At 41.0% G+C, this 26,409-nt stretch overlaps 2 protein-coding genes across 3 annotated transcripts in view; both read left to right on the top strand.

Moving 5' to 3' along the window:
• The window catches only part of atp6v1ba (ATPase, H+ transporting, lysosomal, V1 subunit B, member a), a 46,056-nt gene extending 41,181 nt beyond the window's left edge, over positions 1–4,875 (top strand). Inside the window, exons 10-14 of the mRNA XM_019882101.1 lie at positions 1,417–1,567; positions 2,273–2,355; positions 2,454–2,558; positions 3,584–3,713; positions 4,353–4,875. Of these exons, the coding sequence (XP_019737660.1) occupies positions 1,417–1,567; positions 2,273–2,355; positions 2,454–2,558; positions 3,584–3,713; positions 4,353–4,495 (612 nt within the window). The 3' untranslated portion in view covers positions 4,496–4,875. The remainder of the gene's footprint in view (positions 1–1,416; positions 1,568–2,272; positions 2,356–2,453; positions 2,559–3,583; positions 3,714–4,352) is intronic.
• A 471-nt stretch (positions 4,876–5,346) lies between these two features.
• The window catches only part of shtn1 (shootin 1), a 32,983-nt gene continuing 11,920 nt past the window's right edge, over positions 5,347–26,409 (top strand). For both annotated transcript variants that reach the window (XM_019882099.1, XM_019882100.1), the window contains exons 1-10: positions 5,347–6,184; positions 8,843–8,895; positions 10,179–10,239; positions 13,581–13,675; positions 18,141–18,303; positions 18,820–18,917; positions 23,033–23,114; positions 23,281–23,375; positions 23,493–23,639; positions 25,159–25,312. In XM_019882099.1, the coding sequence (XP_019737658.1) occupies positions 5,971–6,184; positions 8,843–8,895; positions 10,179–10,239; positions 13,581–13,675; positions 18,141–18,303; positions 18,820–18,917; positions 23,033–23,114; positions 23,281–23,375; positions 23,493–23,639; positions 25,159–25,312 (1,162 nt within the window). In that variant the 5' untranslated portion in view covers positions 5,347–5,970. The remainder of the gene's footprint in view (positions 6,185–8,842; positions 8,896–10,178; positions 10,240–13,580; positions 13,676–18,140; positions 18,304–18,819; positions 18,918–23,032; positions 23,115–23,280; positions 23,376–23,492; positions 23,640–25,158; positions 25,313–26,409) is intronic.

Here is a 26,409-nt window from a genome sequence, read left to right as displayed (position 1 = left end):
TGCAAGTCTACACTACACTTACTGTTGCAGGGTCAAGTGATGCCAATTTTTTAAAGAACAGGCAAATAATCGGAGGGCATATGTTGCCATTCTGTTTGATGACCTCGAAAAAAAGACCCGCCCCCAAAAGACGTTTTCATTTTATTTATTTATTTGTTTTATTCCAAAGTCAAGTGAATTCAAAGCAAAGAGGAATGTAAATCCAAGCCATTTATCGCCGGAGTTACAGGTTGCTGTTGGGGAATAGGGCTAAATACATGTGTCAATTGAAGACTCAACCTTTCCATTGCTGAATAGGAATCTGCTATTTTTCTCAAGGCTCTTTGTATGTGCTGAACTACATGTCAAGCAATTCGCCTCTTAGCTGCATAGACGACATGGGTCAAGGTTGGGGTAATCACAAATGCACCATTAAAACCTGGAATTCTGCTACGAGTGTATTGAAAAGCAAACTGCACAGCATAAAAGGATTATGATGGGGATACAAAAGGGTGAATAGCAAGGATCTGACTTTCCAAGAAGCAGCCAAAGAAAGAAAAGAGAAGGTTTAACAGAGGAAAGCAGTAAGTAGCAGGAGCTTGTAAAGCTCGGCTGTTGTTAAAGGTCAGATGTTTCCAACTAAAAAGGGACACTTAATTTTCCCTATTTTATAGAGTTATAGTTCTACTATTTCACCCCTAAATTAAGTTGAACATTTTAAGATTAGAAAATATGCTACTATTTTTGGTTACTTGAAATTTATGTTGGACATCCATGAGTGGATGCGTCATTCCACCCCGCTATTAACTGCCTCATACCAGCACGACAGCGTGCACTTGCCAATTAATTCAACAAAGAATGGGGAAGGCAACGCAATACAGCGTTTTAAGACAGCAAAACAACTTGGGGTTACTGCATGTATTTTTTTCCATAGCCATCATGTTGTAGCAAAGAGCTGATGATTTTCTGTGGACAAATCAACAGAAAGTAATGTGTCCAATACTCTCCTAATTTTCATGCTCGTTTTAACCATGATAATTCCAGCTACATGCTCATTCCGTTAGCATCCGCCGGTAAAATTTCTTTGATTGATTTTGCTGCTGTTGTGGAGCAACGACGGAGAAGTATGGTACTTTCTCACATCTCCGGGATCTGATGTCCGTATCAGACAAATTTACGGTTCGTCTTTAAATACCAAATAGGTAATTTGACTAGAGTAACGAAAAACAGGCAAACCTTTCTTAGTTCAATGCAACCTTCAGGTTATTCAGTAACTCAATCCTGGAACCTTACTCGTGCTGCAGTCATCTTGAGAATTTCCTATTACGTTTCATTTTGTCTTTCTGGCCTTGGGACTAAAATGTAGTGGTTTGAAATTGGAAAATTGTTTTCATGTGGCCCTCTTCCTTCCCACCTACCCTTTTATCCATACTGTAGGTGTCTGCTGCCAGAGAAGAGGTGCCTGGCCGCCGAGGCTTCCCCGGTTACATGTACACTGACTTGGCCACCATTTATGAACGTGCTGGGCGAGTTGAGGGCAGGAATGGCTCCATCACCCAGATCCCCATTCTCACAATGCCCAATGACGGTAAGAATCGCAGTCCTTCAACAAAAGCTTTTCGATATTCTTTATGGGCAAACTCGCCGGGATATTGGTTCCTGTCCGTTGACTGAAAATGTCAGACAATATGGAGGACCCCACCCCCATTTACAGCTATTATACGTTTCACTCTTCTGGGAATCATTTCTAGTAGGGTCTAGTGGAGTGTGTCTGTGGACATCTTTGGCCATTCAGTTTTTTGAGTGATGGTCACAATCATTTTCCCTAGAAAGTAGATGTCATGTGGGTTGCTCGTTTTGGGAATTGAACCAATGATCTGTCATCGCACAAAAAAAAAAAAAGTAAGCATTAGAAATGGGCTTACAGGCTATCGCTGATGCCTGAAGTTACCATAGCAACCGCACCATGTAGTGCACACTCATACCCCATTACAGCATTACAAGTGGGGGAGTGTGTTAACCTTTACTTGAACACTGCTGGTTTCCTAGCAATTCTCAGGCGCTTGATTTGGAGTGAAGGTGGTAGAAATGGCTACTAGAAAGGTGATTTATGCACTTTTATGTTCTAAATTTGGCTTTGTTGAAAAGCCAGCTCCGAACTGATTTTAGAACCCACTTTTAAGTCTTCATTTCACTATGAATGGGAAATCAACACAATAAAATGGCTAGTTTGTTCATTTATTCCATTGTTGAAACATAAATAAAAAAATGTCTCTTCCCCCCTTCCCGATAGACATCACCCATCCGATTCCTGATCTGACGGGATACATCACTGAGGGTCAGGTGTATGTGGACAGGCAGCTGCACAACCGTCAGGTAGGTTGGCCAGATGCCCTAAAAAAATCTGATGTCAGTCTTTTTCAACTGTAATCAGATTTTCTTGTATTCATCTTCCAAATATGCTTGTCTTTCAGATTTACCCACCCATCAATGTTTTGCCCTCTTTGTCCCGTCTGATGAAGTCAGCCATTGGAGAGGGTATGACCAGGAAGGACCACGCTGATGTCTCAAACCAGCTGGTAACACAAGTTCATTTGTACCGTATTTTCCGGATCATAGGTCGCTCCGCAGTATAGGTCGAACCAGCCATAAAATGCATCATAAAGAAGAAAAAGAAACATATATAAGTCACATTGGAGTATGAGTCGTATTTTTTGCGGAAATTTATTTGATCAAATTCAACACCAAGGACATGTCATCTTGAAAGGCAAATAAAAATACAAATAGAGAACAACAGGCTGAATAAGTGTACGATATGCTAACGTTACATGACGCATAAACAACAAACTGAGACGTGTCTGGTATGTTCACCTAACATATTAAGAGTTAGTCAGATAACTATAGCATAAAGAACATGCTAACAAGTTGACCAAACCATCAGTGTTACTTCAAATCATTAAATCCAATGAAATCTTCATCCTCCGTGTCAGTTTAAAACAACTCTGCCAACTCCGGAAGTAAAAGATGCGGCGCTTCTGTTTCAACTTCGCTTCCGTCAGACTCATCGTTGACTTATCAACACAGGCAGTGAACGCCCACTTGTGATTTAATGGGAAAGTAACCTGTGAAATGATATAATAATGTGTTAATTTTACACATCTCTCCAGAGTATAAATCGCACACCCCGGTCAAACTATGACAAAAACTGTGACTTATAAGTAAAATACATTAGTCTATTTTACAGTCATCATTTTCTAAGTCTAGTTACATTTCAGGGAAGAGCATCATCTTGAGGAAAAAAAAATACATATACCTGTATGTTTTTTTTTTCCTTGTGCATTTCATTGCTAACTAAACCTTCCTTGACAGACAACTCTTGCTGTATTATACAGCTCGGTCATTTTGTTGCTTTTTCCTTGGTTCTTTCCAGTTCTGAGAAATAGTTTCAAAAGATTTAAAGAGTGCGCTGAAGCTCTGAGTGAAAACATGAGAAGGAATTGACAGCATTCTTGTTTTCTTTTCCTTCATAGCAACATTCTAATCCTTTTTCCCCCCCAGTCTTTGATAACTTTAAACTCTTTTCATATCCTCGACCATTTTTTAGTATGCCTGCTATGCTATTGGCAAGGATGTTCAGGCCATGAAGGCTGTTGTGGGAGAAGAAGCCCTCACTTCTGATGACCTGCTCTACCTTGAGTTTCTACAGAAATTTGAGAAGAACTTCATTGCCCAGGGTGAGTGGGTTCTGAACAAATGAAGCCCCACTTAATGTACTCTGTTCATGCGTTAACAACCGTGGTAATACGGCTGTGAATGTTGAATTACTTGTGTAATTTTTTTTCTAACATACATTTTTTTTAAATCTATAAAGTCTACAAAAACGTTTTTCTGAAAATGTCTTTGTGAATTACCTTCCGTTACGAAGCCTGGTGTTATCCTGTATAGAAAACGTACATCTCCTTATTGCTCGAATTTTTTTTCCACATGGACATCCATTTCTGTACAAACACATAATAAGCAAATAACAATTTTCTGCAAAATTGAAATGGGATAAGAGCTTTGATGTTTGAGCACTTTTTTCATGGAGACAGGGTTGGTAAGGGAGTGAGTTGCTGAGAGACTCATCATACATTTTGTGTGACGAAAGCTCGACAATGCGACTGAAAAATGTATGATAAAATGTATTTGGTCAAAAAGGTTGGGCACCCCTGCCTTAGGAGGCTAAAAGAATGAAAACATGTATACACACAATCACACCATCTTACCTGCACCCCCCACCTACCTATTTGACTCTTTTTAGGACACTTTTGGCCAGATGAACAATGGCTATACAGTTTTAATGTGCGGCATTTTGACATTTCTGTGTGACTCAGGCCCATACGACAACAGGACGGTGTACGAAACCTTGGACATCGGCTGGCAGCTGCTCCGAATCTTCCCCAAGGAAATGCTGAAGAGGATTCCTCAGAGCACGTTGGCCGAGTTTTATCCCAGGGAGTCTGCTGCTCGCCACTGAGGCGCCAAAAAGGAATTTTGTGGTTCTTTGTCATCTCATCTTCTTACAAGCATCCTCCTCCCTCTATGATGCCAGCAGTCTTCTTCCTTCTACCTTGTGGCATGGCGATGAATGTTGTTGAGCACCCCTGATCCTAAAGCTTACTTCCTTGCCCCAAAGTGACCTTCCATGATACCCATGTCCCTAAAATACCCTTCTATCGCACCACAAGATCACAGTAGTAAATTGATGTCTGTGTACTGTTAGTGTATCCTTCTGCAAAGTATGTGGTATATGAAAAGTAATCTGTGGTTGTATTTATGACAAAGAAATGTGATCATATCTGTAAACCTTTAGTCAAGCCCATATTACATATGTTACTGCTGGATTCTCCACATTTTTTTTAAATTATGTACTGTCCAATGTCACAAAGCATTTCTCGGTGAAGAATGTTCCATATGTGATATAAGCTGAATGGTATCCTCAGCACTGATTCATCAATCAAATGAACACTCAAAGCCGTCAGTGTGAACCGTATTCATGAAAGGCAGGTGGTAGTCATGCTGTACTTCAACTCTCTTGGGTCCTCATACTAACTATATCGTGGATGTTTACATTGTTAGTGTTTTGTTGTTTGGTTTGTGTTCTAAACTATAAATATATTGAACATTCCTAGTCGTCAGAAAAACTAATTATTTGTTGTGCAATCACAATGTTTTTTTTTTGAGTTCGTGAACAGAAATAAATTAAATTATGAGTACAATTTATCTCCATCCTTTGCTGATCTATGGAACCCTCCTCCACAGATTCATGTCAGCCCTTTTTCACATTGCTTTATACTGTTTCCCCATTTTATCACCTCAATTTTTTGGGAGTTGAAGCCAAATCTCATTTGCATTTTATGGGACAGAATTGGCTTTTTTTAACACAGAAAATATTTTTGCCTCAGTGTTGCATATATCCTGCGTACTGCCAAAGAACCAATTTAAATGCATGCACACATGCAAGTCAAGCATCCGACAGAAAATAATTGGGTGTTTGGCTGTATATAGATACTGTATCAGAGTGAGTTTGAATGAAAGAAAAGTAAAGCACATGGAGGACAGAGGGTCAAGACTTGCAGCTCAGTCCTTTCAGTTTCACTTACTGAGTTACTCAGCAAGTGAAACTGATTTTTTTACTCATTCGCTGCCAGCCCTCTTAGTTAACATGCATTGTTGACATGTACAGTATATCACTCTCAATGACAGTGAATTAAGACAAAGCCTTACCAAATTTCTCTCAAAAATTTTGATTTTTTTTTTTTTTTATGTGAGCTATCGCGACGAGATGAATTATTGGATGTCATTTTCCCTGTGCAGCCAAAATTTATTGTATGAGTTTCACTTTATGAATTAAACGAAATGGAACATTTCTTCACAGTTAGTAGCTTGAGAAGCACACTTAAATCAGTACATTTTCTTAAATGGTGAACACGTGTTGCGTTAAACACGAGTATGTTGTGTCGTGTGCTTGCGCATGCGTGTTCGTGTGTGAGTGAAATACTGACGATACAGTACTTTGAACTGCAGCGCTCGTGCTTGGACGAGATTGTGCCACTGATTGAAAGTGTACATTTGTGTCACGACGTTCACTTACTGCTACAAAAAAGACGTATGGCTTCTGAAGAGTTTGATAAAAAGAACACCATTGCCGAATTGACAAACCAAGGTAGGCGTGTCAAATAGTTTAGGCTTTTGAAAAAAACCGTCTATTTTGTATACCACCTCTCAAGGTACTGCACTCATGGTTTCTTGCTTAAATCGTATCCTAACTTTGTTGATAACAAAAACTACTAAAGCCTATACATTTGTGTCCATTATATGATTCTATGTGCGTACTGTGTGTTCCTTTTACATTCCTAAAAGGAGAACCGGCTTGAGGAGTTTTTCTGCAACACACTACTTTGGAATGAGAGTCCACCTTGTGACATTCAGTATGCGCTTGGCCTGTGAAAATAATCATTTACAAGCCTGAAACGCAATTACAGGGGCATTTGAACTTGACTACGAAGACTATTTTTCAAATGATTTACAATGTGGTTGCTGTAGAGTCTTACCTATTAAACACCAGTATTGTGGTAGGCAAGGAAAATAATCATTTACAAGCCTGAAACGCAATTACAGGGGCATTTGAACTTGACTACGAAGACTATTTTTCAAATGATTTACAATGTGGTTGCTGTAGAGTCTTACCTATTCAACACCAGTATTGTGGTAGGCAAGCCCCCCCCCCCTTACCTATTCAAAACGAATGCTGCATTCGCGGAAGGTGGGAAGTTGGACTGTCCTATTTCCGACTAGGTAAAGTACACGTGAACGCCCCTTCCAACTGAGTTACGCAGTTAAAAAACAAAACAAACCAACCCCAGTTCACCTACTGAATTAAATGTAACATCACTGAACAACGGCCACCCTTTGGAGAAATACCGTGAATGGCAAAACATATTTCTTAAATTATCAACGTATATTGAGCATTATATATTTATTATTACATTAATGTAGTAAATCAAATAACGTAAAACAAACCCTTTTTTGTGCTAACTTCGTGAAGCTATGGTATGCTGTTATCTCCCTGCATCAAATTTGGTGAAATTAATGAAATGCTTTGAAGATAAAACACTAATTTTTGTACATAAATTATGGAAAATTATGAAGTTTGCAGGAGGTCAAAATGGGTTGTGATGAACCCGAACAACAAACAATTTATCAGAATCAGCAAACTTTGTTTGTTACATTCACCTTGAAAATTTTGAGGTTGAAACTGTGACAATCCGAGTGGGATACGTCCAATTTTCCACCTTCCTCGAATGCAGCAATAAATTCGGGGAAAACCATCAAATAGAAGCCACCCTCCCGAACTAAGATACACATTTTTCAACATTGACAAACAGAACAGCACGCATATTATGGCATTTCATCAATGTTCAAAAATCGAGTAGCCAAAAAGTTCACACACTATATATTTTACAAAAACGACAAGTGCATTTTTGCAATCATTTTTTATGAATGAAAACATATATTTGAATAGTATTACACTTCACCAAAGGAGCACACGTACTGCACTCTTGCACTCACAGTTCATGCTCAGGTCAACATAATATTCAAAACGTAATAAATAAAGTACAAAAACGTACAAAACACGAGAGGTCTGGATGGTTGCGTTATGCATCCCATAATGCCCTGTGCCAAATGCAAACAACATAATTTTGGCGGGATAGAAAACTTGGCGTTAATATGAGGAAACGCCACACTTTGACAATGGTAGACAGTCGTGTGCACTCAGGTGCCACAACAAGAAGGGGCAAACGAAAGCTACCGAAGGAAGAACCAATTCAATTGTCGCGCCGGCGTTTGGGTGGAAGGGTTGCAGCAAGCGAGCGCGTCATTCGAAGCGCACTTTCTACAGTGAGGCCGAGACGCCCTGCATTGGCATCCCCTCCTCGCTCGCCAGCATCTACGGAAGCAGGATGTCCAGTGATCCTGTGGCGTGCATTCCGGTGAGCGCCGCTCCCCACCGGTAGCCGCCATCATGGCGGTGGCCGCAGGCGAGCATGTGCATAGACGCGGGGGTGCCCAGTCTCCAAGGCAATCTAGTTGATAATTTCTGCCAGTATACGTGTCTCAAAGATTAAAGCCATGCAATTCAAAGTACGCACGGCTTGTAACCTTCCAAATCTTTGAAAGTTGCAAGGACTCACCAGTGCAGTGCTCCCTATTTTAGGAAATGCAGCTTTTTGAGGTTCTTGAATATCTTCAATGTCACTGACAAATATGATGTTTTTTCCCCCTGGCGTTGGGCAGAATCCTTGTACACCCAAATCGTCACTTTTCAGGAGACCCCCAAAACATCACATTTTTTGAACCCATAACATTGCAACATGAAAGAGAGTAAGCCATTAAACACTGAAGATGGCTCAATCATTCGTTAAAAAAATAAAAATAACACCCGCACGTGCTGACTGACCAAAAGTATAGATTTCTGAAAGAACATCAAATCTACCAAATTGTGACAGCAGAAGTTTCAGCCCGATGTGAGCGATTTGTTCCGTACGATTCAGGAACTGTAAAACATGTACGTGTATATTTATATTATTGGGGAAATGGATTTCTTGGAAGTTTTTTTTCTTTTTTTTTTTGCTTCAGCCTTCCACTGCTCCACTCAAGTGACACGAGAGGAATTAGTCAGTGCGTGAGAAGTTATCACATGTTTTCAAAGTTCCCCTTTTCTCAATATACGAATCGGAAAGTGAGGGGGAGCTTTGACTCTTTTGTTTTTTTGTGGGTTTTGATTTGACCATGGATGGCTGGCATCCTTTGCTTCCCACAGCTATCCAGGAATATGAAGGCCTGCAAAGGAGACATGAAGCGGCAACTAAGGAGGTAAATATCATTTAAAATGACATGCCATGACCAGATCCTTTTGACACAGTCATAGCTGTGTAAGCAGATCATCTTATGAGTTTACATTCTCATTCATCCAGGTCATTTCCTTACCCTATAAACCCGTTGAGGGACAGCGGTTACTACAGTGGACAGCTTACATTTTATCATTATTGGTGCATGTAAGAGTTAAGATCTCTTGTATGTTTTATCAATGTACATTTGAAGAAAATGCAATGTCTGGTGTTCAAATGTATCTAGTGTGTTTGGAACATTGACATAATGGGTTGAGTTGCATACAACTGTGCAAGGAATAGAGACAGCTCAAACAATTGTGCGATGATGAGGAAATAAGTGAGGGGCAAAACTTTTCTTATGTGTCATCTTTCAGGGTAACCACAGCGCATTGCAGTAAACGATTTATATTTTGCGCATAGATTCATTGTCATATCGAGAATACTTTCTATAATGTTCTCTATAATCTAGTCATGATACTGTTTTGGTTTGCGATTTCAAATGAAATGTACTGTATTCATTTACAGGCCCGGTCACGAGAATACCGCTGTCACCTTTTCGTTGTCTGTCCAGATGCTCACAAAACTGGAAATCACGCTCAAATTCCAAAAAATTGTCATCATGTCGTTTTCAATCTACCCCAGCCACTTCACTTTGGGCGAGGAACGGGCTACACTCTGGTAACCCATGAAACAAATTGGCAACAGAACATTCAAAAATGATCGCAAAAATGTAAAACGAATAAATAAATAAATAAATAAATAAATAAGTAAAAAGAGAGAACATTGTATGATGAAATACAACACAGCATTTATTTATTTATTTGTTTATTTTTTTAAGGAATATTAATGGTCATCATAATTATTATTTATGTATAAAAGGGCAGCATGACGGAGGACTGGTTAGCACGTCCACCTGACAGTGCAGAGATGCTGTGTGGAGTTTGCATGTTCTCCATGTGCCTTTGTGGGTTTTCTCCGGGTACTCCGATTTCATCCTGCATTCCAAAAACATGCGTTAATTGTTTGTGTATGTGTGCCCTGCGATTGGCTGGCAACCAGTTCAGTGTCCCCTGCCTACTGTTCTAAGACATCTGGGATAGGCTCCCGCATGTCCTGCGACCCTTGTGAGGATAAGCGAATCGGATAATTCATGGGTGGATAAAGACAAAAGAGTAAAAAAGAAAATTGCATGTACTAGCCGATCAGGCGTTTGGTTTGGCTCAAAGGAACAAAACTGCATTCAAACTGTATGTTTGCCTCCCTTAGCGAAAGATACTGGAGGAGGAACGAGATGAGGCAATTAAGAGGCTCGATGCGTTTCAACAAGGTAAGTTCTTTTTAATACATATTTGCAAATTATTTTGTAAAAGTACATCCAGTTTGCCTGATTGGGAGTGTGTACTTTGTATTATGACTAGGCAATCATTTGAAATGTAATCGTGATTGACATTTTGGTCTCTCACAATCATAGAAACATTAAATGTCAATCGCCATTGTGTGTGCACCCTGTATGCCACTTTTTTTTTACTTGTGTGCTACTTTATAAATGACCAACTCAAAGACGCACGCACGCACGCACGCACGCACGCACGCACGCACGCACGCACACACACACACACACACACACACACACACACACACACACTTTACAGCAGACATTTCTGCCTAAGCAATCTGATATCACTCCCACCAATCGCTGCAATTGCCTTCTGCTCGGGCCATCGCTACCGCAACCTCAACGATGCCTGTCAGTTGTATTTTAATTCGAGTATTGCTTGAATCAATTGTAAGAAGATGAACCTGAACAAAATTCGTGATAGAGAACAAGTGGCTTTGGAAAACTGCTCCACTTTCTCAGCTGGCTAGGCAGTCACCCTGCAACTCAGGTACAGTGACTTCATTTAAGTTTGTCATCACTTCGTTATACAATGCTGAATTTTTTATTTACTGTTCTAACTTCATGGTTCAGTTTTTTTCTTTTGTGTCATGCCAGGCAGCATTTATCTATAACAGACAGAGGGAACAACTGCATCAAAAAGATGTCATAACTATGATGCATACGCACCTGTGGGTGAGATCATCCTTTAGCAACGGTGCTATGTCCACAACTCCAACCATGCAAGGGCCAGAAAGTGCATCTGAATAATCAGTACTGTATCTCCAAATTTGAGACCATAGTCCTGAGTCGGAAAAGGGTGGGGTGCCCTCTTCAGGTTGGGGATGAGATCCTGCCCCAAATGGATGTGTTCAAAGATCATGGGGTCTTGTTCACAAGTGAGGGGAGGATGAAGCTGGAGACCGACAGGTGGATCGGTGCAGCATCTACAGTGATGCGGATTTTGTATTGGCATGTCATTGTGATGACGAAGCTCTCGATTTACCGGTCAGTACACGTTCCTACCCTCATCTATGGTCACGAACTATGGATCGTATAGAAGGATATCATGGACAGAAGCGGCCGAAATGAGTTTCCTCCGCACGGTGTCCGGTCTGTTCTTCCGATATAGGGTGAGAAGCTTGGTCGTCCAGGAGGGACTCAGAGTCAGGCCGCTTCTCCTCCATGTCGAGAGGAGCCACATGAGGTGGCTCGGGCATCTGGTTAAAATTGTGTCCTGGATGCCTCCCTGGTGAGGTGGTCCTTACAGAGAAGAACGCCCCGGGGACAACCCAGGACATGCTGGAGAGATTATATTTTCCGGTGAGCCTGGGAACAGTTTGGGATTTCATTGGAAGAGTTGGAAGAAGTGGCTGGGGGGAGGGAAGTCTGGCCTTCCCTGCTAAAACTGCCTGCTACCCGGCCCCGGATAAGCGGAAGAACTTGGATGGATGGAAATTGTATTTTAATGCAAACATTGATACCAGTGTCTCTCCTCCAATCAGTCATCTTTTAATATATACAGAAGAACTTTCCGTAAAAAATGTACTTAGAATTTCTAAGTGAAACAAAAGAATCTTCAAGTAAATAGCACTCCAAACAGGCATAATGGTAGCTTGCTCTATGAGCTTTTTTTGTTGGCTATACAATGTCATACGTAGGCTTGGTGCGTGTGAATCTCCCGTTGAGTTAAAGCCGTATTTGAAATAGGACTCCTAATATTGTCTAATTGTTTTTTTTTAATGCGGTAACCTATCACGTGACCGAGAAGCGCGCATTCACCTGCGTCAAGAGTGACAAACTGTAGACTGATATAACAGAGAATCCGGTAATTTTTCAAAATAAAACATCTTTCAGATTCCGAAATAAATACAACGGAAGGAATGTAAGTTATTTATTCTTTCTGTGCGACCCAGCACCAAATGACCCGGTAGCGGTCCGCGGCCCGGCGGTTGGGGACCCCTGCTCTAGAGCACCCCTAACAAATTGCCCTCCCACTTAACTAATTAAACATTAGGACTGAGCCCGGAAAAAAATAAGCCGTCGTTTTGTGACTGTAGGCAACCCCCCGCCACTGCCACCTAATTAAGACCTTGATGAACACCACGATGAGGCGATCCCCATATACTCCTTGCGCCCTTCACATCAGCCTTCAATAGCACTTAGCTGCCAGTTTTTATATTCTCTGTCTCGCTTTCGACGCGATCTTCCGGTCACCGTTAATGCCCCGGCCACGCCGATAAATCTTCCACTGGACACCTTGAACTTAATGACTTGTTAATTATGATTACTGCCAGCCATGATAAACAAACAGCAGTGTCGAAATGATGAAAGTCAGCAGGGGCCCCCCCGGCCCCCTCTGACACATCAAATATGGCAGTCTTAATTGTGAGTTTTGGCATCCTCCTTTATCACCATCATCATCACTCCATCTGTTTTCTTCTCTCTTTTTGTGGCTGTCTTTATTCATTCTCCTCTCAGGAAAGACAGTGATTACCCCTATGCCGATGGGCCGCATAATGGTATCAGCGCCGCCAACCGAACGGTGAATTAAATTGTATCTGCAGCCACTGTGAGGCCGTGATGACGGGGGCAGATGCCTTTGTGGTGTTATCATTATAACACAATGGTCATGTTGTCATCAACCTTGCCATCGCCAATTGAAAAGGCATGATTGTGTGTTAGGGGGCTTTTTGTCCCGTCCTCCAGCTACTCCTCACCAACCCTGCCACCCCACCTCCAGCCGTTTTGTTGTGAATAGGAGCAATTTTCTAAGAGCTATGAAATCACGTAATAGCTCCTAATATGCAGCTGCTTGGCACAGTGAGGCAGCCTCTATTAACATGGAAGTCAAACATAATATGTGTTTTGGCTGGAGAAGTGCTGAATACACGAGCACGGGTGAGATTTATTCAAATGAAAACGTCTGTAACTGTCATCGTCACAAACACAAACTGTTTGCTCTTTTTTTTTTCTTTTTTTTTAACATCTCATCCTCCATTTCAAATTCTGTCTTCTCTAAAGTGGTTTCAAAGCTTTTTGGAGAATCATTTGGGGGGGAAATGAGTGGAGGGTCAAAACATTTGAAACAAGTTGCTGCGCCCTTTATGTTCCTTTCAACTGTGACGGATTTTAAAAGCATTCATATTATGAGTCACGTATTGAAATGGCCCTTACTTTAATGAGTGTTTTTCTAAAATATGCTATTCAAACCACTGTGCATGAGGATATCACACATCATCATTCAGTGCTTGTGCTTGATCAATTTGTTTCTTGTTCTTTCTCTTCTGTAGTTTCCACGATGGTCATTGAAGAGATCAACGCCATTCAGGAGCAGCTGGAGATCGAGAGGACGTGCAGAGGAAGCGCTGAAGCCCTGGCCTCCAAGGTGCACCTCTACATAGCATTTGATCCCAATGATTACAACACCTGTTTTCCCCCTCCCCCCACGTTGTCCGTCATTGGTGAGAATGACAAACAAATGTGACAAATAACAATGTGGGGAGAAAAAAAGGATCACTAGGTATGAACATTTGTCAAGAAAACATTGCACCAAATCCAGGTGCAAGGGTCCAATCACAGTAATTTGATGACTTGGACAAAAGCAAAAGCGGTTTGTGCCCAAACGGTTCTTGTCCTGTCCTTGTGTCTACTGAATTGCATTCTATTCTTTTGATTCAGAGAACAATTTTGGAGTCCTCGCTTAACTGTGAGTTGTTATTTGAGAGTGATGGAGTCCAGACATCGTAGTTTGCAGCTTTTTATATCATAATTTCTCATTCAATTCCTGGACAAAAGCCCCAGTTCGCCAGATTCAACCAAATTTTGTCAAGTTGTAGTCCGTGGAAAAATTGATTGTGAATATTGATGACCTTCCTAAATCTTCCCCATTGTCCTGTAACTTCATGTTCATTTTCATCCCATTTCTGAGTTTAGTGATGGTCTAACTAGACTTGTATGTTGCCTGAGAGAGACTGTCTCTACTCTTACAGTGCATTGTCTAGTCAGATCATATGACTTCTTGCATGATCTCGAGAGGATAATGCTCAATCAGAGCTCTATAAACTGAAGTACTGTATTTTCCGCACGATAAGGCGCTTCGGAGTATAAGGCGCCATTTCAATGAATGGCCTATTTTAAAACCGTTCTCATATATAGGGCACACCGCATTATAAGGCACGTAGAATAAAAGCTACAATAGTGGCTGCATTTGCGCTATGCATCCACTAGATGGAGCTACGCTGAAGGGAATACAATACAATATAATACAGCGTTATTTATATCGAGCCTTCGCAATCGCTGCAGCTGGAACAAAGCCAGGAGAACTGGTCACAAACACGGACATGAAACGTATAAATACAAATGGTATTACAAAACAATAAATGAAAGACAAACGTTACGAAGACAATTGATTCAACAAAAATGCACACAAACCTGGTGGGCTCACATCCACAAGGGGCTTAATATCCTGAGAAGTCTTGCTTGTCTCCTTCTTCCTTCATTTGGTCAGGAGTTAACTATGCTTTTGGTACTAACTTTGGTTCATCAGTAGTTATCTGTTTTAGGGTGTGTTGGCGAATGCACATGCGAATTAGTGTGGGTAGTAGTGCCCTTTTAGGTTACAATTCCTGCTAATAATCACCACCAGATGGCATAGGAACACTAACAGGGAAACAACTCAATGGGGAATATAAAGAGACTGTGTAACACCATACATAAGGCGCATCGGATTATACGGCGCACTGTTGGCTTTTGGGAACACAGTGCAGAAAATACGGTCATTTAAAAATTGTCTTATTCTGATCCCATGCATAACAGGGTGGCATGAGGGAGTGAGACATTTAATCATGGCTAACTATTTTATGAAAAGGTGAAAATAGAAGAGAGGACATCACCTTGCTCTATCCATTCTTTTGGTCAACTGTTGATGATTTCAAGTCCAGCGTATCATGGGATTCACTGCTTTCCTTTTTTTCTGCCATGCTAAAAAGGTTTTAAGGTCACAGGGTTCTTATATGAAATCTTATGTTTATCCAAACAAATTTTCCTGTAGTTACAAGAGACAGCCATGAATAAAAAAAGATAAAAAGAAAAGACATTTACTACGGTGGACAGTTGATCATGTTATCAAGTTACAGGGTGTGTAAAATGGTTAAATTTCATTTTAACAGTTTCATTTCCAATTCAGTTTGGTCATTGGTGTGGTGGGACAAGAAAAAATGGCATTTTCAGGGTAATATTTGGTATTTTTAAAACTCTTATCAAACATTCTTTTCTCAGAGGTTTTTTTTTTTAGATTTGTTCTCAGGACAATAAAATTTAATCGAGCAATTATCATTCCAAGCGACACTTGGGCTAGGAAGGTCAATTTTTCACAATCAAGCTCAATCTTTTTTCCCCAGGAATCTGATAGTAAGTTGCATTTTCGATTATATTAATTTGTTTTGGAGAAGGGCAGCGTGGTGGTCGACTGGCTAGCACGTCCACCTCACAGTGTCACAGTGCAGAGGACTTGAGCTCGATTCCGGGCTCCGGCTTTCCTTCGTAGAGTTTGCATGTTCTCCCTGTGCCTAGTGTTTTTTTTTTTCTCCGGGTACTCCGGTTTCCTCCCACATTCCAAAAATATGCGTGGCAGGCTGATTGAACACTCTAAATTGTCCCGAGGTGTGAGGTTGAACGCGGATGATTGTTCGTCTGTGTGCCCTGCGATTGGCTGGCAACCAGTTCAGGGTGTCCCCCGCCTACTGCCCGAAGACAGCTGGGATAGGTTTCAGCACGCCCGCAACCCTTGTGAGGATAAGCAGACTAGAAAATGGATGGATGGATATACAAACTGGAGTCTATTTTGACATTTTTGTGTGTGTGTGTGTTCAGTGATGGTATGCTGGATACCAAAGTTGAAATGCCTCAGATTCGATAAAGGCTCGCTATGTCTGGTCAGAGAGTTCCCAATGTTCATTTCGCATTTGTTGAAGAGCATTATAAATGTTATTCCATGCTCTACATCATTTCAAAGAAAGTTTTCGAGAAAAAGGCCTTCAAGCTTGTTTCACGAGGGTGCCGTTAAATGTTCATTTATGTCTGTTCTTTCCCCATCTTCATTTTTTTCCCTACTATTTCCTTTTCTTCCTTCAGAAAACAGCATTATAAATTGAATTGATCTACACTACATCCTATATTTATGTTTTTCTTCGGAATGGGCTTCTTCCTTCAGAAAACAGCATTATAAATTGAATTGATCTACACTACATCCTATATTTATGTTTTTCTTCGGAATGGGCTTCTTCCTTCAGAAAACAGCATTATAAATTGAATTGATCTACACTACATCCTATATTTATGTTTTTCTTCGGAATGGGCTTCTTATTTTTACACGGTTGTCCTGATGATTGAACTTGTTGAATATGGCAATGCAGTACGCCAGCCTCATGTTGAATGGTTCAATCTGAAAATACGGTTCAAAATGTTCAGAAATGTTTGATGAATAACTTAAAAATATATGAATAAATATGAATAACTTAAAAAAATATGCATAGAAGGAGAGATTCTGCCTATTTCTTCATCTGCATGGTCCTCTTCTGATTTATGTTTTTCCACGCCTGATCATAGCCTTTGCATGTGTCCCACCATTATAACTGATTGCAGGGCAAAAGAAAAGAAGAAACAGCTCATCTGCCCTGTTAGTTGCGTGGCTACCTTATTTTCTTGCTCGATTTTCCTGATTGTAAATACAAACTGACTGCCACTTCACACATTTGAACATTTGAATATGAGTACCGTTATGTCTAAGTGACATTGGCTTTGTGTTTCAATGTTGTCCATGGTAGCACCTTGTATCATGTATCAACTTTATGTTGTATTAAATGAAAACAGTCCTTAATAAATAGTACTGTGGTACACTGAAAACACAAATTGCTGAAGGTGACATATATTCTTGTCATATTTCCAGAAACCAGAGACCTACAATTAGTTCATCAAGTCATCATATTACATAATCCGATCCAGATTCTCACAGTCCAAAACGCTCAGGGTCACAGGTGACATTATTATTGCCGAAGTAGTTCCAAAGAAAATTACATCTGTGACTGTCGCCACGCATTTTAGTCCTTGAAAAGGTATCATTATATAGTATTCAGTAAAATATCTCCACGTATCTCTTAATCATGTTCTGTCCATGGAGGTTGAACTACCGCATGAGGGGCTTTTTACCATTTGAATAATTGTCCGACTTTTTGTTTGGCAGCAAGTATAAATTATTTTTCTTTTTTTTTTTTACTTTATGATGACCAGCTGTTGATCACCAGTTTAATATCCTGTTAGTATTTTGACATAATGAACCCTCCCACATCAGTGAGAATTATTCAGTGTGGTGAATATTATTAAACACCGTATTTTCCGCAGTATAAGGCACTTCAGAGTATAAGGGGCACCTTCAATGAATGGCCTATTTTAAAACCGTTTTCATATACAGGGCGCACCGCATGATAAGGCACATAGAATAGAAGGTAAAATAGTGGCTATGGTTGCGTTATGCATCCACTAGATGACGCTACGCCAATGGGAATACAATAAAATATAATACAGCTTTATTTCTATAGAGCGTTCACAACCGCTCCAGCTGTAACAAGGCGCTCAACAGCACATTTAAAATACTATGTCCAAGAAATCAGAATAATTGATTCATATGTAAGGCGCAACGGATTATAAGGCACACTCTCGGCTTTTGAGAACATTTTAGGTGGGCCTTATAGTGCGGAAAATACGTTACTTTCCATCTAATTTGCCAATGTGAAACCGCATACTTTGAAGTTTATAGCTTTCATCTTTCTTTTTTCTGCACTTCATCCCTGCAGTTGAACAAACAAAACCATGCTCTGAAACGGCAAAGCATGATGTTGCTGTCTCAACTTAGCCCAGCGACCATCAGGGAGATAAACCTCGAGGATGAAGTTGAAGAAAGTGACGAGTTAAGTGTTGCCAACTGCTTGTCAACCATGTGCCAGACCAAAATCTCAGGTACAAAATTTCTCTCAAGATTACATTATGATGGTAACCGCATTGTTTTTAGTTTTCAACATAGACACACAAAAAGATAAGATAACATAAGAAAACCTTCATTTGTCTCACAATGGAGAAATTCGCAATTTACAGCAGCAAAATTTGGAGGGAAGAAAGATGAAAAAACATGAAGTATTTGCATGCACAAAATAAGTTTAAAAAATGGACTAGACACAGGACAGAATGTGATATTAAATATAAAATATAAGCATATATGCAACTCCATATACAGTATGCTGCATAAGGTGCAAAAGACATGCACAATTCTTCCTTCAGGTTGAACTTATGACCAAAAGTCTTTTGTCTTGGTATAGAATTCAATCTGATATGATGTCATGTAATATGCCTATATTTTCCTGCATCCCCTTGTGTTCAAAACTAGATGCGTGCATCGGTACACCACTGGTGCCTCATATTGTCTGGATCAAGTCTAATTTTTAAGAGTACAGTATTTGTTTTTGGGGTTTTTTTCAGAGCTGCAAAGTCATTTGCAGTTGGTGCTGAGGGAGAAAGATCACCTTTGTGAAAATCTTGCAATGCTGAAAGAACAACTTGAGGAAACCAGGCAAGAAGTGAGTGCGTTTACTGTGGACATTTTTGTGGTTAGGCATTCAACCTATTGGCACATTTTTTGGTGGGCACCTACTCTGCGTTATTTGCCGAGACAACAAACTGAACCAATCAACATCAGTTACAGAGCGACATGGTAGGTAGGGATGGGTAGGAGTCATGACTTGAGAATAGAGCATTTGATTCCTGCAGTAAATATTTACATCCGTTATTTTCACGCCGAAGCAAGAAAGCAACATAGCTGAGAAAAAAAATTAAATAAAATGCACTTGTGCAACGTATTGATAATACAAGCAGGAACAAGCCTAAGTCAAAAGAATTGTGACGAATATTCCGGTTTTCCTCCCACATTCCAAAAACATGCATGGCAGGTTGATTGGGCACTCCAAAATTGTCCCTAGGTGGGATTGTGTGCACGAATGGATGTTTTGTTTATGTCTGCCCTGCGATTGGCTGGCAACCAGTTCAGGGTGTCCCCCGCCGACTGCCCAAAGACAGCTGGGATAGGCTCCAGCACGCCTCATGACCCTTGTGAGGATAAGCGGATTAGAAAACAGATGGATGTTATGTCTTTATGCCTTTAAGATATGATTTGAACGAGTGGGCCATTAATTGCAGTATGAAAAACAGTGTTGGCTCTCATTGGTAGCAAGCAAGTGCATGAGAGAAGTACACGATAAGTGAAGCAAAGGGAAATAAAATGGCAGTACCTCGGATATAAAGATCAGCAAAAAGTTGCGTTTTCGACTTTATCCTGCTTGCATTACGAGTGTGTTGAACAAGGTTCTGGATATAGATACCGTATTTTCACGACTATAAGGCGCTATTAAAAGTCTTATAATGCGGAGCGTCTAGTGTATGCGCCGAGTTCCAAAGCCTGACTGAGAGCACCTCTGGCCGACACGCTTTTTATACAGAGAAAAGGCGGGCGTGAGTGACGACAGGCATGCGGAAGTCCGCCAATGAGTGAAGGGTGGGCGTGTAAGAGGACGCTAAAGGCACGTCCCTAGCAGGTACCAGTCGCCAATGAGTGAAGAGTGGGCGTGTAAGAGGACGCTAAAGGCACGCCACTAGCAGGTACCAGTGCCAATGAGTGAAGGGTAGGCGTGTAAGAGGACGCTAAAGGCACGCCCCTAGCAGGTACCAGTCGCGTGAGTACGTTGTAAAATGGCTAAATAAAGTACAATCAAACTCAGTTTTGCTTCCGTTGCCTTTTTAAAAACGTGTTTTTAGCGTGCGTCCGTATGTCTTAGCTGCTACCGTATGCTTTAAGCTAACATACCTGGTATGTTTTAGCGTGCATGCATGCTACCGTATGCTTCAAGCTAACGTGTTTTTAGCGTGCGTGCATGCATGCCGTATGTTTAAGCTGCCGTATGTTTTACCATGCCTGGCTGCGCCCAATAATACAGTGCGTTTTGTGTATGTGTCAAATACAGAAATAGCACCCGTTACTGAGACTGCGTCCAACAATACGGTGCGCCGAATGGTCGTGAAAATACGGTACCTTTTATTTCATGAAACCCTAACTGTGGATGGAATGACAAACAATGACTGCTCAGTTCTAGGGGTACTTGCAAGCATGCGTGCATTGGTGTGCACATCCGCATGCCCGTCCTGTCCACAGACAACACAGTAAAAAACTTTTAAAATGGACTGTAGAAGAAATAGACCACTGGTGTATTGTCACATATATCAAATAGATACTGTCGAGTGAGGTAAACAATCGCTGTTGATGTCAACCATTTGTAAAGACCCTTCTAACCTGTTAGTGACATCAGCAATAACCTCCAGAGAGCAGAAGTAAAGCTCATTCACTTGAACAAAAGTACAGAACTATAGTTGCAAACCATTCATTAGTATGAAGAATGGGGAGCTCAGGGTGGAAATTGTCAATGAGTACTGACAAAAAGATGGTGAAGGCTAAAGCTTCTACTCATTTTCCAAAACGTACAAGGTAATCTTTGCAATTCACTGGAGGTTATGTCATGGCTTCTTCTGGGACGGTCTAACAAAAGTTCATTGATGTACCACATCATGGCAGCAGCAAAATACACTTGAAACATTTTTTAAGCTAATTAAAATAAAAAGTTGCAACTGAACTAATTGGTAAATTCTTTAGTAAGATGAGTACCCAAAACGCATCGCATTTCAGGGGCAAGACAGGAACATTGGGAAGCCAGTATCCAGACTTAAACCCTATCAAGTATGTGTTCAAGTTGCTAAAGAGGTGACTCATGGAGGTGAGCCTTCAAAACAACAACAACAACAACAACAAAAAACAACACTGAAAATCTGAGAATGCATCACTTAAGATTAATGCAAAGTTAGGTGATGTAAGAGGGTTCCAGATCAAAATTATATGTAAGTACAGTCAAACCTTGGTTTTTGAACATCTCTGTTCTTGACCAAATCGGTTTTCAACCAAACATTTCGAGTTTTTTATGCCTCGGATTACGACCGAAAATCGGTTCTCGACCAAACCGAGCGCACTTGAATGTGCCACTCGACTCCTCTCGCCGTCCTTACACGAGGAAATGACGCTTCCTCGGGTAGACGAGGAAGTAACACTTCCTCGTGTAGTGTTCCATTGTGAGCAGACATGTTCAATAAAGATTAAAAAAAGCATTATGGTTTTTTTTTTTACAGCTACACAAATCGGACTGTTTCTATTTCTGCATTGTGTATCAGCCCTAATCATGGCACCAAAGAAAGCAAGAGGAAAGTAGTAAAGCTCGTGAAAAAAAGAGGAAAATAGTGCGAAAAACTATTGAATTTAAGAAAGATTTGATCGCGAAATATGAATCAGTTGTACGTGTGTATGTGTTGGTTAAGGAGTTCGGCATGCCGAAATCGACAATCAGCAGCATCCTAAAAAAGAAAGACCATCTTAAAGTCAGTGATGTGGCTAAAGGATCTCGTGTTTTAGCAAACAAAGGCCATAAATATCAGAGGAAGTGGAGAAACTTTTGCTTATTTTCATAAATGAGAGACAGCTAGCAGGGGACAGTATTAGCCAAGATACAATTTGTGGCAAAGCAAGACAATTGTATGGAGATTTGATAAAAAAGGATCCTAGCATTGCTCCTGAAGAGTTTGATTTTAAAGCAAGCAGAGGATGGTTTGAAAAGTTTAGGAAAAGAAGTGGGATACACTCCGTGATTCATCATGGGGAGGCAGCCAGTTCTGAGAAGGAAGCTGCCGAAAAGTTTAAAATTGAGTTTGAAAATCTCATTGAGGCCGAGGAATATCTTCCCCAGCAAACTTTTAACATGGACGAGACTGGACTTGTGTGGATAAAGCGGTTCAGAAAATGGATGGAGGGATGTTACCTCAGACCGTCGCGTACGGTTGCAGAGAGTCCATGGTTACAGCCATTACTTTGGGGTTTATTAATTCAAGGTGTAAAATAATGTGATCTACAATTGTCACGATGTGAGAGAGAGAGAGACAGAGAGAGAGAGAGAGAGAGAGAGAGAGATGTTACTTGAATTTTTGTTACAATGTTAATGTTTATGTTAAAGTTGGTAAAAATAAAACATACAAAATGTGTGTACAGTGTTTTACATATTACCTGCTCTCTTATTATATCTGTATGCAGTTTATGGTGTAAAATAGTAAAAAAAAAAAAAAAAAAAAAAGCTTTTTAAAAAGTTGTTGTCTAGACTTGGAACGGATTAAAATTTATGACATTGATGATAATTGGAAACATGGTTTCGGTTTTCGAACAATTCGGTTTTCGAACAGCCTTCTGGAATGGATTATGGTCGAAAACCGAGGTATGACTCTATTATGTTTTATTCATTTCAAGTTATTTTAAGTAATTTTTCCAATATTAAATCAGACCAAAAAATAAAAGAAAAAGTCTGTCAGGTTGCGTTTCCGATCCAAATCTAAACACCTGTAATAAAAATCTGAAATATCTCACATTACATCACTATGTCTCATATTATCATTCTTGTATTTCGCATTCACATTCCTCTTGAACTTGACTCACGGACGACAAATGGATTACCGCTGCGGTGCTAAGCACTGATTGACTGCCCTGCCCTTGACCTGACCCTTCATTGTTTGCTGTAAATCCAACCTTCTTTTCCATTCTCTTTTCTATTTGCAGCTGCTGGAAGAAAAACGCGCTAACGGTGTTTTAATGGACGAAACAGTGCAGCAAAAGAAGCTACTGAGAAAATATCACCGAGGTGAAAAGTGGGAGGGGAAGGATTAAATTACAGAAAAAAACAATTTGAAAAAGTGGGTTGCATGATGAATATGGCCCACTATATTCGTATTTGTTGTTGACTGGTTAATGATTCATGTGGTGTACATCTTGCTAGTTCAGTAAAAAAATGTGGGAATTATGTGCAGTGTCAAAGCTCGCTGTGGAGGAATTTGAAACCTTACAGGACAACTTGAACCTGGAGCGGGACTTGAGAGAGGGGGCAGAGACCTTCGCCAGAGCGGTGAGTTATATCACAATTTCAGTGTTATCATTATAAGATACTCATCATGTGTTATATGCCCCTTGCTACTCTGTCTTGGAACTACCTTCCCAATGGGGGTGGTTGTGGTTGTTTCAGATGGTTGTTGAGCAAAAGATGCTGAAGAGACAGAGCCAGATTCTGATTCAGAGCACCACACCGAGCCACGCGCTACAGGAGGCGCTCAATCAGGTTACAACACTGACCAAGGATTTGGAAACCTTGAAGCAGGAGCACCAGAGCCAGGTAGAACTGACGCTAGACTTGAAACTGAATCTAGACATAATTTCAACTCTAAAGCACTAAAAGTCAATTTTCAAGAAACTCAGATGGGTTTTGATAGCGGGCAGCCCGGTGGTCGAGCGTTTAGCGCGTCAACCTCACAGTGCAGAGGTCGTGGGTTTGCATGTTCTCCACGTGCGTGTGTGGGTTTTCTCCGGGTACTCCGATTTCATCCCACATTCCAAAAACATGCATGGCAGGCTGATTGAACACTCTAAATTGTCCCAAGGTGTGAGTGTGAGCGCAGATGGTTGTTCGTCTCTGTGTGCCTCGCGATTGGCTGGCAACCGGTTCAGAGTGTCCGCACCTACTGCACACAGGAAGGGCGTGCTGCCGCACCCCCCCCCCCCCCCCCGTGACCCTTGTGAGGATAAAGCGGTTCAGAAAATGGATGGATGGATGGGTTTTTTCTAGTGCTCACACAGAGTTTGAAGATACTGAAGTCACGTGTTGTTTATGTGTCACACAGTGCATCAGACATCCTGGATTTCATAATGCAGTCAGAGGTAATATGTACTCAGTGGCTCGGTACTCAGCATAAGCGGTTTTATTTGAAAACAGTTTTAAAATAGGCCATTCATTGAAGGTGCGCCTTATAATCTGAAGCGCCTTATAGTGGAGAAAATACGGTACTTTGTCAAAGCATCTGCTTACTGGTGCGATATGCTACAATTTACATATGATCTGATTAGTCGACTAATTGCAACCACTTTCGGTGACTAGTTGACTCGTAAAATAATCCTTTGTGGCAGCATTAGTTGAGAATTATTATTGCATAGCCTACAAGGACTGGGCTAGTGCTAAACAGTAAGCCAATTTATTCATGTGACATGCATAAAACTTGCCAGGGAATGCAGAAAATGAAACCTGAAATTTAAGTGTGTGTGTGTGTGTGTGTGTGTGTGTGTGTGTGTGTGTGTGTGTGTGTGTCATTCATTTATATTAGTATTTTACTGTGTGTCATTCTTTTGTCAGATAGAATAATAGCAGCTAACACACTAACACGCATGAGTGAAAACATAACCTCAGCTTTAACAAAACATTTTGCACATAGAGGAAAGCATTGAAGAACATGCTCAGTAATGAAAGCCAGGAGCTTGGCCTCGAACCAGCTCCCACCTCCACTGGCTCAGATGTAAAACAATTAGAGCTGAGTGGGATCACTGATCTCTGTCGGTGCCATACAGAAGGTGAACATACTCCTCGTTTGATGAACAATTGGAACTTGGAAAAGGTTACGGACAAGGGGTTGTAGAGCAGGCAACTGAATGTCAGCTGGCATCCACCCAGGACGACTACTTACCACCAATTACCACTGCAGGAGCTGATGCAAGAAATGGAATTGAAACAGTTCGTTTTTGTCATTTTTTTTCCCAATTCAACTAACAGGAATCCTTATCAAGTTGTTTGTGTTGTGAAAGATCGATACGATGGGAAAAATCTAGTCGCAACTAAATGTTTGTTTGTGTGTGTATGCGTTCAGATAAAGAAACTGGAAGAGAAATTCAGTAGCTGTGAGACGCTAAAGGAGCTGACAGCCTTGAGGTGTAAACTTGAGCTTGTAGAGGAAGAGAAGAGGGAGTGCAGTGATGAGTCCTCCAAGGCCCAAGCGGAGGTCAAGGATCTGAGGTTTACAGGTAAGAACGTATTGGCAACCATGAAAACAAGCTGCATTGTGACAAGTAACATTAACACGTACCGTACGAGTAAAAGCACGACCGAGTATGGAGGGATTGAGGCGGCCTGATGGGCGACTGGTTAGCAAGTCGGCCTCATAGTGCAGAGATCGTGGGTTTGATTCCGGGCTCCGGCTTTCCTCTGTGAAGTTTGCATGTTCTCCCCGTGCCTGCGTGGGTTTTCTCCGGGTATTTGGGTTTCCTCCCACGTTCTATAAACAAACATGGCAGGTGAATGGAACACTCTAAATTGTCCCTTGGTGTGATTGTGAGTGTGAATGGTTGTTTGTGTGCCCTGCTATTGGCTGGCCACCACTTCAGTGTGCCTACCGTCCGATGACAGCTGGGTTCGGCTCCAACACGCCCACAACCCTCGTGAGGTTAAGCGGCTTGGAAAATGGATGGATGGAGGGATGGAATCACTGGAATTTGCAAGAGTCGAGCTTCGTACATCTCGTTGTATATTTGTATTGCTGTTTGGATTTGTAATTATGGTATTGAAATACTAAGTGTTGCACATATGGACACAAATAAATTCAAGCATGCGGGGTTGAGAGAAAGTCTCTCTTTTACATCTGAACACTGCAATAAAGCACTTGAGCAACAGTTTTAGCCAAATATGGCACAACAAGCTGCAGATTGTCTTCTGATGGTTGCAAGCCTTACGGGGTCAGATGATGCCAGTGCGGTCTCAGGTGCCTTAACTCATTCACTCCCAACGACGTTTTTAAACGTCTTTTCAGACTTGGTCCAGAATTGGCTGGTACTGAATGAGTTAATTAACTTCACATCTCTTATCTAATTATCCGCTGGAAAATGACTGTAATGTTTGCACATACACAAAGCAACAACAATTGAGTTACAGTAAATATTCCCATCCCCGGAATTCTATGAAAAGGAATTTCCTTCACCTGGAACAAAAACCTGTGCATTAACATTTTGACTACGATATTACATGTTACCGGAACTTACGTGAGCGGAAATTCCACTACCCGTAACCTGGATTGAGACGTCATGCCGCGGGAGCTTAAATACACGCAATGCCCACCCGATGCTAC

The sequence above is a fragment of the Hippocampus comes genome, unplaced genomic scaffold (assembly GCF_001891065.2).
Source record: "Hippocampus comes isolate QL1 unplaced genomic scaffold, H_comes_QL1_v1.1 scaffold36, whole genome shotgun sequence".
NCBI classification, from domain to species: domain Eukaryota; kingdom Metazoa; phylum Chordata; class Actinopteri; order Syngnathiformes; family Syngnathidae; genus Hippocampus; species Hippocampus comes.
The sequence above is the reverse complement of the archived record's forward strand: the minus strand, read 5'-3'. Positions and strand labels throughout refer to the sequence as shown.